Below are 19,038 nucleotides of genomic sequence, written 5' to 3' on the forward strand. Positions count from 1 at the left end.
ATTTTTTTTCTCATTGAGTTTCTATAAATATGTTTGCGGCCTTTTTTTGTACAGCTGATATCCGCTCTCTCTTACTGCCTGAAAAACCTGTTTTTGTTATTTTTTTTTTCATTCATTCCCCTTCCTGCTCTTTATGTTTTGCCTCCTGTTTTATCTTGGCCCTGATGCCTCCTTCCACAAATTTTCCTCATCTTTTCCTTCATTTATCACTCCATACTACTTCTTTCCTTCACCGTCATTTTCATCTTCGACCCTTCAGGTTTGCACCCATGCCATTGCAGCTTAAAACCAGGCAATTGTCTCCAGTGATGAAGGCAACAAAAAATAAAATATCAGCACCAGTCTATTTCTTTTTTTTTTTTTTTTTGGGATGTTTCAACAATAATGTGTTCAGTGGTGCATCTTTATTTTCCAGTTTCCCCTCTAATAAGAAAGCTCTCACAAACAGAGTGGATAGTTTTAATTTTGCTCAACTTTCATTTGGGGGGAAAAAACTGGAAAAAAAGAGAGATGGATAGATGCCTCGCAGAGTTTCCATTAATGGAGAGAGCATTCATCACACTGCATGTCTGGCTTTTATACTGGGAGGCTGTAATGAATGAGAGGGAATCTGAGTAATGCCTCGTATTTGGTGGTAATAGATGGGTTTTGTTGCACTTGTCAAGGCTTGTTTGTGAAGCCCCCTTTGAAAACACTGACAATAGAAAAGCATTTAGCTGCGCAAATAACAAAAGGAGCCGCAGTGAATCATTTCTAGGAGCTGTTGTTATTATTAAGCCTCGTTTCTTCACAGCAGCAGTGCAGGCATTAGAATATAGAAAAGGTTTTTAAAAAAAAACACGCTGGGACCTTTGCTTCTCTTTCCATGCTGTGATTGACACAGAGGTGTCCTATAGAGGGGGCTCTTCTTTGAAATTCTGCCATCATCTTAACGTGAAACCATGTGTGAGATTGCCTTGTTATCGCTGATCTCAGACCTATATTTCCCCTCTCATCTTGGTTCTCCTCTCCACTCACATCGCGCAGAGCTGGATGATGAATACTGAGCTCTACAAAGCTTACCAGGGTATTTTTTTCTGTTTCTGTTTCTGTTTTGTTTCTTTAGACTTGATCACCTTATTCTTACACACACACTTTTTAAGGCTTTCAGGATAAATGTAGCATCCCACTGCGCGGCCCACCTTGAGACTTGCATAACGACTTCAAACTTCAGAACTGAATTTGGACGTGCTGACTCATCTGCTGGGTGTGTCTTTTTTTTTTTTTTATTTGATGCTTCGACGTGCCTCTGGTGTCTGACAATTTGCATCTTCTTTCCTTTTGCATGTTTCAGCTGCTCTGTGGTGCTGTAACCTGCACTTTTTATCTTTTGAGTGGATAAAAATATCGCAAAATGATAATGGGAAGCAGCATGTGGCTGGATTTCTGCAGCATTTGGCTGTTTCAGCACCACGGACAGTGCAGTAGACTCTCTAAACTTACAGACGAAACAACCTTCAGTTGCTTTTTCTTGCTCTTGATGCAATGCCTTGCAAAAATATTAATTCCTATCAAACTTTTCCAGTGTTTTTTTTATTTATCATATCATATATATTGTGACAGAACAACATCAAACGTGTATGTATTTTATTAGAATTGTACATGAAATACCAACACGAAGCAGTACACAATTGTAAAGTTGAAGAAAAACTGGATCTTGGAAAAAAAATACGAATGAAAATCGCAAAATTGTGACGTGCCCTTTTACTCTGATACCTCAAAATAAAACTGAGTGCAACCAATTTACTTTCAGAAGTCATCTAATTGGTAAATAGAATCAATAATGTAATCTTTCCAGTATTTGCCCAGACGCTCTGGGAAGGCCTCAGATGTTTGTTATAGAGGACGTTGATGAATAAATGTCATCATGAAGACAAAGGAACACAGCAAATAGGTCAGAGATTAAGTGGTGGACACATTCAAAGCAGGGTTTGGTCAGATTAAACTTTTGGTCAGATGTGGCAGCATCATTCTGTGGGGGTCCTTTTCTTCATCAGGGACAGAGTTTGAATTATGGGATGATGAATGGAGCTTTAAGAAAACACGTCCATCTTCCAGCTCGACAACAACCCTACACATACAATCAGAGCGGAGTGGAATCGTTTAGCAAAGTCATGGGCTTAAAAGGCCTAGTCAAAGTCCGGACTGTTCAGAATCTGTGGCAAAACTTGAGCATTTACATTCACAGAAGTTCTTCATCCAGTCTGACTGAGCTTGAGCTATTTTGCAAAGAAGGATCACTAAAACCTTGTTTTTAAAATGTGCAAATCCGGTAGAGACATACTCCAAAAGAGTTAGTAAGTAATTACTTAGGTAAAACTTCATTCAAGATAATAATCACAAACTGCTCCAACAAACAAAAGGTGTAAAATACAAGAAAAAATTAAATAAAAGCAGATTTCAAATTATACGTTTTTAGCTGGCCTTTTAAAGGAAACCACTGCATCTGCTGATCTCAGAGTTCGAGGAAATGAGTGTCAGAGGCTTGGAGCCACAATTGCAGCTGTAAAAGGTGGTTCTACAAAAGATTGGCTATATACAAATGCATATCACAATTTATAGAGTTTACATTCTAATAACACTTAAAAAAAACATGTATTCTTTAGCTTCCTCTTCACAATTAGGCATTTATGTTAGTTTTACATTGCAGGAAACATTCACATACATTGACATTTGTAGTTTTCAGGTTGTAATATGAAGAAAATGCTAACATCTTCATTCACCAATGCGTTACAACCATCTTTAAAAAAAAAAAATAGATAAGTTGCTCGAGGCTCTTTGCTTTTTTTCCTTTTTTTCACAATGATAAATTATTTGCCTAAAGGGAAAAACAAAATGTTCTGCCTTCATTTTTTTAATTTTCCTGAGCAAAAAACACACTTTGCTCTCCCATTTAAGGCTCCTTTTGTTTGGCTATTATTTGTTGCACAAAAATCACTCTGCACATTAATAGCCCTTTTTTCCCCCACTTCTCACAGCTGCTTATCATACCATAAAGCCCGCAGCCCAAACTGCTTGCAGCATTTTAATTCGACAGGGACGTGTTACCTGTTGTATCTGGTCGTGCCTTCATCCCAATTTCATCCCTCTGCTGCCGAGGAGACCGCTGCTCAGGAAGGATTAGACATTGTTTCCCTGACATACACAGGCCTCCCATCCCCAGCTCTCTGATTGGCAGACATAATCCCCCCATACACACACCCCACACACACACAGAGACACACACACCCCACTATTCACCGAGCCTTCGTTACCCTGTCTCTGGAATATGCCACGGTCCACTGCCTCCCTCCTTAAAAAAAAAAACAAAAAAAACAGAAGGGTTGCTGGCTGCATCGCATAATGCTCAAAAAACAGAATTATGAATTTGGAACGCAATCGATTTGGCGGCTATCATTTGAATAGATGCAATTCAGAGTGAATGCATGGAGTACATGGAGATGTAATGTTGGTCGCTATAGGGGGAGGTGGGATGCTGTCAGGCTGGCGTGCAGAGGGTACTTGTGTGGGGTGATGAGAGTGCAGTGGTGACAGGCTTTGTCAAGTGACCATAATGGCATGCTGTCCTTTTTCCGGGAAGGCTCTGCTCTGCGTAGACGGTGCATAACTAAGAGTATTCAAGCTTACACGTGTTATTCCCTATTAAAACTGATTGATTCATTCATATACAGAAACAGACTATTTGATTTTATTATGAAGCTGCATAAATCTTTTAAAGTGTGTGTTTTTTTTTGTTTTTTTTTACGTTTTAGAACCTGAGTTTCACCTTCGTTTGTAGTCTTTTGTATTGCTTCTCAAAGCAGGGTATGGGAAAGTACTCAGTTTGTTTTGCAGGTTCGGTTAAATGAGAAAGAGAGAAAATAGAAAATGGAAAAATGTTAAAGTTTCAAGATTTTTTTTCTTTATATGTATAAAATTATTTTAAAAAAGATCAACATATCTACAAAATAAAGGACTTTTACATGAATTTAAACTAATCGAACTTATTGATCATTTCCCTTCTCCTGCTACTGAGTTAGAACAGACTGAAAAATGAAAAGTCAATAATGTAAAAGAAAAAGCTTTTCACAACTTTTCTGATGTCTAGACTCTCTTAGGTCAATTTTTTAACTGATTTTAATGCCAAACAGCGTATAACCTGCTACTTTTTTACTTTACAAATAGAATAAAGAAGGCTAGATACTAAAGTGTGCATTATAAATCTGTATTTTGTTTAGGGTTAATTTAGTCTGAATGTAAATGATCTAAGTACCATAGATCTTTAAACAGGGGTCTACATTGGTTTAGATGCTAAAAAACTGAAATACCATGTTTACCATTCATGGTTATGTATGTTGAAATCCTTCATATTATAAAACATAACTATCAATACATATAAACCCACAAAAGATAATTACAGCATAATTTACTACCATAAAAGCAGGCTGTTGTTTACATTTATTTTCCTTTTTGCTGTAGATATACTGAAAATGTACAAAGCCATGCTGGTAAGAAAAAAATTTGAGTCATGTCACGGTTAGGATATTAGGCATTGTGACACAGTGAGAGAGAGAGCAGTTGGTGTCACACAGCTCTGCAGTTACACTAGATTTCACCATAATTTTAAAGCAAAGACCCAATGATTGCAGATTTGGCATTTTAAACTGACTTCAGCATCTTATATTAGTGATTGGCATTGTAAGTGACATTAGTATTACTAATAATTAATAAATAATAATAATTTTCTTTGTGTATATTTCCATTAATGTTAGACAGTCAGCATTTCTTAATCCAGTATGAGCGGACATCAATCTTTAAAATGATGAAACATTGCAATATGTTTAGCTTCCTGTTGTTTCCTAAAGTGTCTGCTTAATATTCTGAATGAACAGTCACTAGAAAATAGAAAGTAAAGTTTCCTTTCTAGAAGCTACTTGCAGCTTTTCTGCTTCCTTTGACTTCGTTTTTAGGTTCCTCACTGATCCTGAAAATAGCGAACTGAGTCTTGTTCCCTCAATAAAAACATCCAGCCCAAAGAGTGTTGTCGGTACCAGACCTCTCCAAAAACTGACAGTATTTTTGTTCTTGCTATTTTCTCCACTGTTGGTTCCTTGAGAGCATCAATAAATACCAATACATTTAAAAATATAATTAAATGCAATTGCTGTGTGCGGTTTAGTGATAAAAATCAAACTTCTTGAGCAGTTTTATGTGTTCACGTAGTTATGATTGCCTTACAGTTACCTAAAAAGACTGCAAAGAAGCTGTAATCTTTTATCATCAGCTGTATCATTATCTCAATAGCACCACAGTATGTTATTATATCATTTAAAGTCCGTATCGCCCACCCCTAATAGAAACCCCACAACAGCCACCTAACTTTAAACTCCTGATCAGTCTGAGGTTAATAGCCTATTATTCTGCTGGACAAGCTTATTTGTGATTATCTTTTTGAAAGTATTTGTGACCATCCTGCCGAGATTTTCTTGCACTTGACAGACAGGATAAACAAATGAATCGGATATATGTGAGAGCGGAGCGCTACCACTCTGCACGGCCTACCTGTATACCGCTTTTAATACGGGATAAAAACGTGGCACATCTGGGTATCATTGTCATTGTATTAGCCGGCTGATCCCTGACATCAGTTTATGAGTCTGTAATCTGCTCTCTCGCACAATAGCGGACTGAACCATCTAACCCCCCATCGGGAGCAGAGCCATGATACTGGAAGAACGTTCCAAGCTAAAATAAAAAGAATAAGAATCTCCTTGCCAGCACAAACTCTAAGCTCCCTAAGACTCGCCCTGGTTTAGCAGAATGCACACACAAACACACACACAAACACACACACACACACACACACACACACACACAGACACGCAGGCCGCTACTTACCCCTCCCCCTTTTTTCTTTCTCCATCTTTGTCTCTAGAGCGAATTCAATTTTGTCTTCTCCAACCGACGGCTTAAATGCAGACAATCTTATCAGCGGCTGTGCAAGCAGTAAGGGACGTGATTGAAACACCCCTGAAGTATTTCCAAAGCAGACAAACCTTTCAGGAGTCCTAATTGTGTGCGTGTGTGTGTGTGTGTGTATGTGGGTCCGGTCTCTTCTTGGTCAAACACACATGCACAGATTTGCCAGCCTTATGATACCCTTCACCACCTTGATCCTTAGTATCTTCCTCCTCTGCTACGTAGTTCTCACTGGTTGATTACTAGTCTGCATGGAATATACCAATAAACAATGATTAATTGTATGTGTATAATATTTTCTTTGCTCTTATTTATTGTTTAAAATAGTCGATCCGTTTTTTTTTTCCCCCGCAGTCGTACATGGAGGACCACTTGAAGAACAAGAACCGTCTGGAGCGCGAGTGGGAGGCGCTGTGCTCTTACCAGGCCGAGCCCAGCACCTGCAGCGTTGGCCAAGGCGAGCTGAACTCCAAGAGGAACCGACCTAACGCTGTAGTCGTATGTAAGTTCACTCAGTTTTGTTCTTTTTTTTTTTTTTTTTTTTTTTTTGTTTCGTCTGGCCTGTTGAAAGGCTCCCACCATTTCCAAGACGGGAAGAAAGCAGGGTAAGCGATGTCACTGCATCACTTTTGTGAAACAGATGGAACATAAAAGCCGACTGATAACGGGCCAGAAAAACATTTTTTGAAAATATGCTCCCAAAGTAAACAAATTGATGTTTGCCAAAAAGCATCTATTACAGTTACTTTATAACAATCTGGCTGTCTTTCTTAAATTATTAACAGCGAAGTTGCAATTGGATCCTTCTGCATTGAGCAATTCAGGAGGAAACATATAAAACGGAACTTAAAGTGGTCACAAAAACATATATTTTTGTCTTCAAAACCATTTTTATTCTATTATAATTAGAATTAAATGTGCCCCAGCGCTTGTTATGGCTGGAAGGGTAAACTGGCTATGGTGCATACAGGTTTGAACCCATCGCCAAGCCATGCATCTGGTCTTCTTTTAGCCCTTTAACTCTCTGTCTATGTTAGGGTTGTTTCTATATAGGTCTGGCACCAGGGAACCGTTTTTGGGATGCTGCAGGAAGCAGTTGCAGCGTCAGTGTATCACAGCTACAAGTCTTTCAAGTACAGACATCCATTTAAAACAAACAATAATAATAATGCTTATAACTATATGGGTTTTGGGTAATGTTTTTGTCGTTCATTTAGAAACATCTGTTGGCAGCTGCAAAATGCAAGTAAGAAAAAAGATTCTTAGTTTCTACTTTCAGATATTCTGCATGTCCAATCCAACGAACACGAAAATCTAATTACAGGTTGCCCGAATAAACTAAGGTTTTGCTTTCTTCTATTTTCTTCTATTTTACTTACTTTTGTTATTAGTTTTTTCATTCTTGTGCATTCCCACTACTACTATCTCTATTTTGTTTCTTATTGCCACCACATCTCCGCCCTGCTTTGTATTTTTTTCTGTTTAGTGAGTTTTGAAAAGTTCACCTTACCGTCGGAAAGGCTTACCCGGTCTTTAGAGATTAAGGGACTCTTTAAGAGTAAAGCTAAAGGTGATGAACTCAGCGGAAGAAAAATCTAAATTGTTAATGAAAGACAGGCAAAAAGTGCTTATGTGAGAAAATAAATCCACTCCCTCTGATGGCCAGGGAGGGGCAACTCCTTCAGTTATTTAGCACCTTGGAAATACTCCTGATGTATTCACGCTTTAATCCTAATAAATATTTTCTCCTTTTTAAATCAATTAATTTTAATAATATTGTTGCTCGTATACCAGGGAAACTGGAACAAACTAAAATCAACAGCACAACTTTAGTCCATGTTGAGGACGTTTTTCCTCTGAATTCTGATCAGTGTTGCCAGATATTGCGAGACAAACAAGCGACCAGCGCTATGAAAACAAGCCCAAAAGAAGAGCAACGAGCAACCCACCACACCACAGGTCTGCATTTCTACCCAACACGGGTTGTACGCGGAGGGGCGGGGTGATATTTGGATATTTGAGCTGAGTATCTCAACTTGTGTTTATAGTCACTTATTTAATATCCCAAATAACCAACTTCATCATCAAAAACAAGCCCAAAACAAACGCAACCCGCGACTCATGACATTTACCAGCCCCACTGGTTCTGATGTCAGTATTGCCATTATTGCCACCTACCGGCATGGCAGAGGAATATCAGCATTTTAGTTGGCATTTCAGAGCCTGTGTAGACTGAGATGTTTTCCAACTGTGAGGGGAAAAAAAATAAGTAGTGCAATTAGGCCACATGTCTAGCTATAAAAGCATTTATTAGACATTAAAGTTGGTTATTCTTTATGGTTGGGTTGAGCGAAAGGCAACTGTGATGATTGCTGCCTGTTGAAAGAAGCAGTTAACAACTCAGTTAACGGCTTCTTTTTCAAATTCACAGCATTGTTTATCTTCTTTGGTGTTACCACATTTGTTCACAAGAAGAAAAAAAAATCAGATCTTCATGTTTGTTCACCACAAATTAAATTAGCAAAAGGGGATGCATCTCCAGTGGACAGTTGTTTAGAAATTTACTAATTAAAACTTAGACCCTTGACATTATTGAAAAGGGGAAGCAATCTACAGGATCAGGTGTGTGTCTGATGTAGGTCTGGTCAAACAGAGGGTCCCTCAGTTTTCATGCCCTGGTGCTGCTGCTCGAAATCTTACTGCTGCTGACTTGCTGAGTGCAAATGACAGGATGTTAAAACATGTATGGATGAATTATGCATCTTCATTACAGATGATCATTCCCGGATCACCTTGAAAGCGGAGAACAATCACAGTAACTCGGATTACATCAATGCCAGTCCCATAGTAAGTATTGCTTATTTTAGCTGAAATATGGCCCTTTGTGTATACACTCACACCTCTTACACTGTTTCACACTTTGTCACATTACAACCACAACCTTTGTAGATTTTGTGCAATAGACCAACACAATGTAGCACAACGTTGGGAATAAGGAAAGTTTTATTTATTTTTTTTTATTGCATGCATTATACCTCACATAGTCAATACTTTGTAGAAGTACCACTTCAGGTCATTTAAAAAATGTCTCTACCAGCTTTGCACATCTAAAGACTGTAATTTTTAGCCATTCATCTTGGCCAAACATTTAGGAACATCAGTTTCTAATGCCAAAAATTTCAATTGGATTTAGGTCTTTGCCTGGGCCATTCTAACACATGAACATGCTTTGATTGTAACTTTCATTATGGCTCTGTGTGTATATGTCAAGTTATTTGCAGCCTTTAACAGATGTACATCCTGCTGGTCATCTATCAACTCCAACTAGCTTTCCTGCAGCTACTGAAGAAAGAAAAAACAGAGCATTGTGCTCCCACCACTGTGGTGTGTTGAGGGCAATGTGCCATGATAGTTGTCCATCACCCTTATTGTATTTTATGTAGGCCTAAAAGTTAATTTATTTTGGGATTATGGGTAACAGAGGAAAAGGATCTACAAATAACACACTTAACAGAGTTTGATATTAAAAATAATTTTCCTTCCACTTCCCAGCAATGTACTTCTGTGTGTTAGTCCATGAGATCAGATCCCAATAACTTACAGGGAAGTTTGTGATTACAATGTGCCAAAATGTGAAGCAGTATGAAAACTTTTTCAAGTGGCTTCAGATTCTCTCTGAAACTTTTTGCAACTCTAACTTGTTCCATTCTGATAGTTGTTGAACCAGATTCTTTTCAGGATTTTTATTTTAGCTGGAAGCATCTGTGAATTTGAGCTCGGCAGATCACTTTTACAGCCAAAGCCTTATTTCCCATTCTCTCTCATGAAAAATTCCACATTTTTTGACGGACAAAATGCGTCCCATGCAAATACAGAAAGAGCTCCATGCTCGGAAGCACTATGGTTTATTTTTGTGTCTCCGTGTTTTTTTTCTGATTTTTTTTTTCCTCTCCACAAAAACATTGTCAGCCATGATTTCCCCGGAGGCCACTGAGAAGGGATTCCATCAAAGAGAACAGGAAGCTATGCATTTCAAATACAGATCCAAAATTTTCTGAGCAGACGTAAGGTTGGCGCACACACACAGCTTCTTTATAAGCCTATTACTTTTCAGAAACAAACAGTGGGGGCCTATTTATACCTCCTGGTCATGTACCAGCATATTCATAGAGATGTATTCATCTTAAACTGTGTCAGGGAGCCACATTCAACTTCATAGCGAAAAACAAATTGTCACTGAACTTATCAATCAGGGACAGATGAGTTTATAAAGAAACCGAATGGAGCAGAGCTACACCGATCTGATTTTCAATACAGATGTGGGTTTATCTTTGCAGTCGGACTTGTCAATTAAAACTTTTGTCCAAGGATGATAAAATATGTAAGAAAAAAAAAAAGGTGATGCATGTTCTTGGAGTTTTGAATCCGACAGGAAATGAAAATGTATGCGTCAAAGTTTGCATCCCTAACATTTACCTGATTATTATTCAGCTCAAAAAAGTTTATTCAAGTACATCATTTTATATTCATTTATACTTTTACTTCAAAACAGTATTTGACCGGCCGACCACCGATCTGAGCAAAGATAGGGAAAATTGGACCTTTTCGATCCCCTGTTGGTTGATCGGTGCACCTCTAGATTAGTGAGGAGCAGAAAAGTTACCCAAGACAGCTTTATTATGGTCTAAAGAAAATGTTTAGGGGTTGGGAAGTAATGGGGGATGCTGCAACATTAGAATGAAAGGACAGTAATTGCAGCACAAAAGGGACCTTTGTCTGTGCCGAGCAAAACTGCGATAATTACGCCTGTCACCGTGGCTTCTTTGGTCTAATTTACTTCAGGGGGGCTGCGAGTAAATGATCCGGCACTTTGTTCAGGGAATCTGAGGTCAGGCAGGTGAAGGGGGAAGGGGCCTATCTCTGCTCCCTGCTGAGAACACGGGGACATGGGAAAACAGCCCAGAAACTAGCAAAGGCTTCACTAAGCATGATGCAAGAACTCCCAGATGTATGGCATCATTAACGTGAGGAATAGTTCGGAGGAACGTGCGCCGACCCCAAGACTCGTCTTGCAAAAAATTATGCAACTCTTCTACGCTAATGCTTTTTGTGTCGGACTCTCTGGGTTGAGCTTGGCATGCATTTAGCGCCCAACCCCGGTGTCCTACAGAACAGCAGGATCAAAGCATGGTGTCTGAGAGCTAAGATGTTTCTCCTGGAGCAGATGTTTCGTTTTAGCCTTTTCTGTCCAAGCAATTTCACTCGAAGCCAAAGAAGCACTTCTCTTTTTTTGCGCAGTCCATCTTCATTCCAGAACGGCACAGGGAACCACTGCTGAAATGCAAAGGCTCCTCTTTCATGTTTCAGCTTTAGTATTCCGGTTAGGATGCAGGCACAACAGCTACAGCACGCCTGCATCCTTGAGATTGGCTGAGAGAAGTGGCTAGCATTTGGCATTGCCCGTTTAATTCTGTGTATGTATGTGTGTGTGTGTGTGTGTGTGGGGGGGGGGGGGTCTTCTTTCTTTCTGTTTTTGTTGTAGTGGTTGTTGTTTTTTTTGTCTAATGTATTTGAGGAATTTCAACCAGGAAGGATGAAGGGAAGACTGAACAACACGGTTATGCCTTATGAGTAAATAAAGGCCTGTATTTTTGTTTTTTGGGGTGTTTTTGTAGAGAATTTAGCCACTTTTGTATAATTTCTACCATCCAGAACAAACCAACCTGATATTAGCGTGTTAATTAGTCAAGCTATCTGCTCTGGTTGAACAGACATGCTGCTCGTAATTTGCCAGCTATGGCTGAATAGCAGTAGTGTCTTTACAAGAGCGATGGGTGGCGCTCTTTTATTTCCACACCATGACTTTCTGCTTTTTTTACAACTTTAAAATGAGGAGTTTAAATCATAGCAACTGTTTGATGAAAAAGTCTTTTGTGTTTTTTTTAAATTTTAACTTCTTAAAACAAAAGTATTTAGTAAAACATTGAAATAAAAGTTGCAGATCTAAATGTGACAATGTCCAAATAGAAACAGCACACCCTTACATTTAAAAAAATATTAAACATAATGTAAAAATCATCAACATTTAACTTTCTAAAGTTAAAAACATCCTATCAAGATCTTTAAAAATGTATTAGAATTCAAAGGTTTTAAGTATTTGTTGTGTTATAAACCTTTCAGAGCATTAAAAATTATTCAGAATATTAAACATTAATAGAGAAAAGAGTTAAATGTGAGTGTCAAGGTCGTGGTGGGCAGAAAACAAGAATGTCAAGGCAGATCTTTAGGGTGGTTTAACCTCTCCTTGACAAATTGTACTTCATGTTAAGTCCACTTGCAGATATCACATACACAAATATCTTTTTTTTGTCTACGTTTATTTGTAGAGTTAAACATATAATATTAAGTACCTCTATCTTATTTTGTAAATATACAGATAATATGCAGATATATTATTATGTTGATAATTATTTTTTCTTAAATAGTCTCAGAGACACCTCTCTCGCTGATAATTCTTTCAAAACATGTACATTTTAATATATAGATGGGGAATAGAGTCTCGCTACATTCTCACAATAAGACCTCGTCAAGTCTTCTCATCTCAGCCGCCTCTCGGCTTTGAAGCCTTTCCACAAAGTTTTTGAGGGATGACGTGCATGTAAAAATACTAATCAGCAGTATCTCATTGGAAATCAGGTGTATGACGTTAGATTAGCCACCAGACTTGCAGTCTTTGCAATCAGAAACTTCAAAAAGCTCTGTTGCGTCATAAGCTTTGGAGGTGCTTGTGAGCTTATTGATGCTAGACAGGGAGGATACCGAAGCTTAGTGTCTGCATGTAGCCCTGTTCTTTGTGCTATCAGGATTCTAAGTAAGAATGAGTAGAGGAGTGGATTTCTCTCAGTTGGATCTTCTCTTGGTCCTGCATTCATATCGCGGCCTTGATGAAATCAGGCAAACTTTGTCTCAAACCCTGTTTCCCCCCTTTTCCCAGATGGACCACGACCCTCGCAATCCTACTTACATCGCCGCCCAGGGCCCGCTTGCTTCCACCGTGGCAGACTTTTGGCAGGTAAGACCCGTCTGCTCGCTGCTGCTGCTGCTGCTGCTGTGCAACGTTTATCTTTTCGGCGTTTATTTTTCTGCGGCAAAAAGAGCTTAAAACTGCAACAGTTCTCTGTTTTTATTCTTGGTATCTGCTGACTAGGGAGAATCGGTGGAGTAACATGGCGGAAGAAATAGGGAGGCTGGAGCTCACACACATTTTTTTTTATTTTTTTTGTGTTTGTTGTAACTTAAGGTTTACCAGAGATCTTATTTTCTCCACTGGTAGCATGACTCATTTCAATCATGGTGTCAGCATCAAAGAGGTTTATTGAATGTTATCTGCTACTCAGGGATTCAGGAATACACAGCAAATAAATTATATTTTATTTTACAGGGACATGGGAAGGCAACTTTACACTGGGGCGGTACAAAGTAGAGTCCTTTGCTTCTTATTAATGTCTAGCGGAGTGCTATTACTTTACAATACAAACTCTTTTTATATGGCAGCATGTAACTCATTCCTGGAGGTCCGTTTATCACGGTGGCTACAGGGAAAGGATTCTGACGTCACAGCTTTATGCTCTCTGTATGGATCCATTCGGATTTTCCTCAAGCAACATGGGTGCTAACTGGGCCTTGGTTCTCAATGATCTGTACTCATGGGGCCCAGTCGAGTTGACTAAATACAATCCACCTTGGAAAAAAAAATCCGCTGGGCACACTGAGTAGCACGTACCGGAGTCTGAAACAGTGTTGGCTTGTTATTAGGGGAGCTGGCCTCATCAGAATTGCAGGAATATAATGTAGACATACATAAATTATTAAATAAAAAGAAATGATCGCCTCTGTTCTCTCATAAAATGTGTCTAATTTTTGATTGTCCAGCCTTCCCATTCTGTTTTGGGTTAACTTCAAGTAATTATATATTTTTTGTACTGTATAAGTCTAAATTCATATATTTTAATCCTGAGGGACGACGACCACCTGAGCGTGTAAGTGTTTTCTTAAACACACTTACCATGTGACTTCATACGGGTCTCTAATTGGTTGCTTAAACATTCTCCTCCTGTATCCAATTAGCTTTTTTTGTGTGTCATGTTTCATCCAATCAGAATAATTCATAATACCTTTCAAACAAAGTCACACCCCTTACTTAGAAGCACAGGCATAAATCTCCCTCAAAACATACAGATGCAAACGTTAAGAGTCAAACAACAACGACAACAACGACAAGACAGGAGAGAATGGCAGCAGAGTGAGAAAATTATTTACAAAAAAATCATTTCACAAGACTTTTACACGAGGAAAAAAAGTGGATAAAGGAATTAAGATAAGAATGAAAAGTCCCGCAGCTGGCAGGTGACTGTTGATTATTTTTTTCAGTAGGGTTTATTGTTGTGTTGTAATCCTGAACCTCCAGTGGCCTTTTTTTTTTTTTATCACCAGTCGCCACAGGTCTGAAATTGTCATTAACAAATTGTGGAACACATCTAGAACCCATATGGGTCCCACTTTTTTCAGTTGCTCTGCATCTTAAACAGGCAATCAACCCCTTGTGGACTATTGTCACAAATTCTCCTCCATCCACCATACAGACGTGGTGACATACTTATATCACTAAAGCCAAAAAAACATTCTCAAGGTTTTGGATTGACACTCACTGATGTTTGAAACTGTGCAAATGTGTATCCATTGGAAAATCCCATTACTGCCATGTTTCACTGTGCGTGGTGTTGTGATTATGCTCAGCCTGGTTTCTAGAGTACTGCCTTATGCAATAAGGGCTAAAAGTTTACAAAATTTGGTTAACACATTCTCCCACAAGGTTTTGGGAGATTTGTTTCCTGGCCTGTAATCTTACTCCTTAACCTAGACATATGAAGAATACTGAGGATTGTTATCACAGAAAAAAACTTTGAGTTAGCTCTAATTTATGCCACTCCTTGCATGTGTAAGCTAAGTAGCTCTAGTATTAGCTCATATTTGCATTCTCTCCGAACTCTATTTCCCGCCTTGTCTATAAATGTAAACACAACCGCCCATCAATTACTGCATATGGAGGCTGTCATAAAACATGTCAAGTTGTGTTGAAGTGTGCCTTAAATGATGCAGGGTTGCCAAATAGCATTCTTCTGTGTTAATAGGACAGCACTGAAGTAATTAGTGGGTCCATCACCTCCATATGGTGAAGTGACTCCAGATAGCCGTGACCGGGGTGTGGAAGTGTGAGGCATAAATCCTGGTGAACCAGCTGGCCCCGCACTCTGCATCAGAGGCTAAACTCATTTCGGATAATTATGATGGTGCCGAGTTTTAGTTTGAAAGGAGGTGCTTGGGGCTTGAAGAGAGCAGCACATTTAAAGCGGTCTTCACAGAAAAAAAAAAAAAGTTTTTAAAGTCTGCTTTCGATCTTTGTTCTAACACTGTGCTGAATGAAAATGAAAAGGTCTGGTTCATTTTGTAGTCATGTTAAAAAGAAAACTCCTTTTGACAGCGTGGATTTTAAATTTTTGGCAATTTCTGGACATGTGGTTATCTCATACCAACTGTAACAATAATAGGAAATTCTAATAATATAGCATAATTGAACCTGAATAAATTCCTTTTTAAAACTTACTTTAAAATGTATGAATAAATTAGGACACTCCCACATTTGTTCAGACTCATATTAGGTACATAAGAACATCATTACTCAGCATTTTGGGGAAGGTTTGCTCTGTTTAAAGCTAAAAGCTTTAGGCAACTCTAGGCAAGTTCACCCCGAGAGCTGATCACAAAATGCTAAAAGAAGTCTCCAAAATATATAATATGTTATCAGGGGACATATGACAGACTCTTACTATTGTTTATGTGAAAGTTAATTCCCCTTTATCCAGAAGAAAACTAAAATTTAACTTCCATGGGAGGTTAGCAAGAAGGAAAGACTTGCTCTCTGTGAAAAACATAAATGTCCAAAAGACCTTCTAGAATAATTTTCTTTCTACAGATCAGGCTTGAATTCAATTATTTGGAAACAAGAATAGACATTTTTGGCATAAAACAAATGAAAAATTCTTGGTGAAAAGGCACAACCTTACTGTGTGGCATAGAGGTGGAAGTGTCATGGTTTGGGAGTGCTTTGTTGCAGCACCATCATCAAATCTACTATGAATTCAATTGTATCACCTGGGGGGTGCTTGAGGAAAATGTGAGTTAAGGTGAAGTAGAACTGGACCCTGTAACATGACAATGACTCCAAGCATATCAGCAAACCCAACAAGGACTGAATGAAGTCTAAGAAATGGTAGGGAATCCTGCCTTTTCCCTGCAACGAAATACCTTTTTTTTTGTCTTTTTATTTAATGAGTTAAAGAAGGTTAGTTCTTAAAGTGTGCCTGGGTGTTGAATCAGTTTTGAAGAATTAGCCATCAACTTTAACCGCTCATCCATGCAGGGTGGTTTGGGAGGAGGGAGAGTCCAACCAATTAACCTAACAGTCATGGTTTTGGACTGTGGTAGGAAGCCGGAGTACCCAGAGAGAACCCATGCATGCACAGGGAGAACATGCATACTCCATGCACAAAGACACCTGGCCAGGATTCAAATCCCAGACCTAGCAACAGTGCTACCGACTGCAGCCCATTTCCAGACATAAATAATATAAAAAAGAAAAAAACATAGATGTTTATGCATTTTTTAAATATTTAATGGGACATGCTAATAATTTCATAAGGTTGGATCTGCCTGTTTGCTTCCCTTTTTCCAGGTGAATAAGTATTTTTTTTCTAATACTTTTTAAGAAATTACCTCAACTCTTAATCTTTCCCAATTAGGCACATAATAACAAGCCACGACGTGCAGCTTGATTGACAAACTGAGCATGCAGCCGTTCATTATTCAGTATGCTGAATATTGGATTTTTGGAAGACAGAAAAGAAAAACTCTTTGCCACATTAAAAGTAAACAAACACAAAAAAAAAAAAAAACACTGGCACACTCATACAAATGGACCGTGCAGGAGGCAAATCTTTTTGCTCTCTCCTATCTAATCCACGCCGGGCCCCAGGCAGTGCTCTGAAAGGCTGCTTGGCTCTAATCCTCTGCTCCTCATTCCTCCATCCCTTCATCCTTTACTTTACTCCTCCATCCATCTCCCTTCTATTACCTACGTACTGCTGGGCCTTCATGCTTGCCTCCCCTCAGAATGAGAAGCCAATCTGCTTGAGTTCACCGGGGCAAAAGTTGGTCGGTTGATGTATGCACTGTGGAGTTTAGAAACTCTTAATCACACCTTCTTTTTTTCTTAAGATTGTGGGGTTCTTTTAGGTGGATATGGGACATAATTTAGTTTGTTGCACTTTTACCTGCAAATATGAGCTGAATTGCACTAGACTAAATGGATAATATTCCCTCACATTATCACCTTGCTAAATCTCATCACATCTTGGCACAGTTGGCACAGTTGGCGTGTAATGTGTCCACTGGGCTGTATCGCAGAAGCTTGTGATTAGTGTATAGTCAAGGCCATTGTGTTTTTATAGCAATCATAAAACCTGCATTTCCTCCTCATTTTCCTAATGGCTGCCAGTGGGCCTCTATGTCTTCCCAAGGACGCATTAGATCGCGATAAGATGAAATGGAGCGGCAGTGCAGAAGATGTTGTGATCTCCTTCCGACGACAGAGAGCGCAATAACATGCACCCCCACCCTCCCCGCCCTCACTCCCCCCACCCAACATTTTCCATTTGTCATATGCAGAGAGGCGACATTTATTCATACCTCCTGCACAAAGTTAAAGAAATCAATTTCACTCTAATACAAGGATGTAGCTCAACATGCAGCTCTTAGTGGTGCTTATTAGTGCCGTTTGAAATCGAATATGAGACGGCTGATTGTCCTCTGATGATTTGGGTGGATGTGTCTTGTTTATTGTGTGTAGATGGTGTGGGAGAGTGGCTGCGTCGTCATCGTCATGCTGACCCCGCTGTCGGAAAACGGAGTGAAGCAGTGTCACCACTACTGGCCTGACGAGGGATCAGACATCTACCACATATATGAGGTATGCGGGAACATTGCAAGAGTACTTGTAAAAAAAAAAAAAAAAAAGATTTTGTAGGTTTTAGGATTTCCCCCAAACTGGGGCATCAAGAAATTGTATTCTAGACTAAAACAATAAATGGAGTTTGTTGCAAAATGCTTCAGCAGCAACATGTCTGTGCGGTATTAACAAACCTCACAGTTTGCTGGTTGTATTTCTGTCAGAACCTCAATGCTATTTTGAAAACCCACCTAGATTTTCACAAGCTGGATCCAAGTCATTGCAATCTGTCAAATGTTGATTTTTTTTTTATTTATTTATTGCACTGTTGAATTTCACAAATGAAAATCACAAAAAATGCATTGTTTGATAAAATACATTTTTATATTTGACAAAAGAAGCTAGAAGAACAACAGTTTCCTTTTTACTATAACTACATGATTTCCTGGAGCATGTGCAAGGATATAATTTTTTTTTCCAGCCATTCAACTTTTTACGCAGTCTAAGCACTTAAGTAAGACATGCCGTTTAGAAACTTCATAAAGCTTAAAATAGATGTATAACTGAATATCATCAATATGAAATATATTTTTTTTATTTATTTTGTGGCACTAGTTGCCTTTATTTGACAGTAACCTGACAGGAAATGGGGTTCAGAGACAGGGGGAAGACAGGCGGGAAAGGTCCACGGGCCGGTACTCGAACCCAGGACAGTCGTGCCGAGGACTGAGGTCTCCGACATGGGTCGCGTACTATACTCTTGTTCCACAACCACGCTCATTAAAGATCCTTAAAAGTGCTCAGAATGTGCTGAAGATAGAAGATGTAAACCAGAAATTATAAGGGCCACAAGACAGGACCCTGAGGTACACCGTGTTGAAGTGAACCTAAGGAAGAGCTATATTTTGAATCAGGCTCATGAAATTAAAGATATATCAGGTAGATATGAATAAAACTACCGTAACGCACAATATTTT

At 38.9% G+C, this 19,038-nt stretch overlaps 1 protein-coding gene across 1 annotated transcript in view; it reads left to right on the forward strand.

Moving 5' to 3' along the window:
• Positions 1–19,038, forward strand: part of ptprn2 (protein tyrosine phosphatase receptor type N2) — a 212,557-nt gene that overhangs the window by 176,903 nt on the left and 16,616 nt on the right. Inside the window, exons 14-17 of the mRNA XM_036125606.1 lie at positions 6,352–6,499; positions 8,771–8,844; positions 12,992–13,069; positions 17,963–18,082. Of these exons, the coding sequence (XP_035981499.1) occupies positions 6,352–6,499; positions 8,771–8,844; positions 12,992–13,069; positions 17,963–18,082 (420 nt within the window). The remainder of the gene's footprint in view (positions 1–6,351; positions 6,500–8,770; positions 8,845–12,991; positions 13,070–17,962; positions 18,083–19,038) is intronic.

The sequence above is a fragment of the Fundulus heteroclitus genome, chromosome 21 (assembly GCF_011125445.2).
Source record: "Fundulus heteroclitus isolate FHET01 chromosome 21, MU-UCD_Fhet_4.1, whole genome shotgun sequence".
Taxonomy (NCBI): domain Eukaryota; kingdom Metazoa; phylum Chordata; class Actinopteri; order Cyprinodontiformes; family Fundulidae; genus Fundulus; species Fundulus heteroclitus.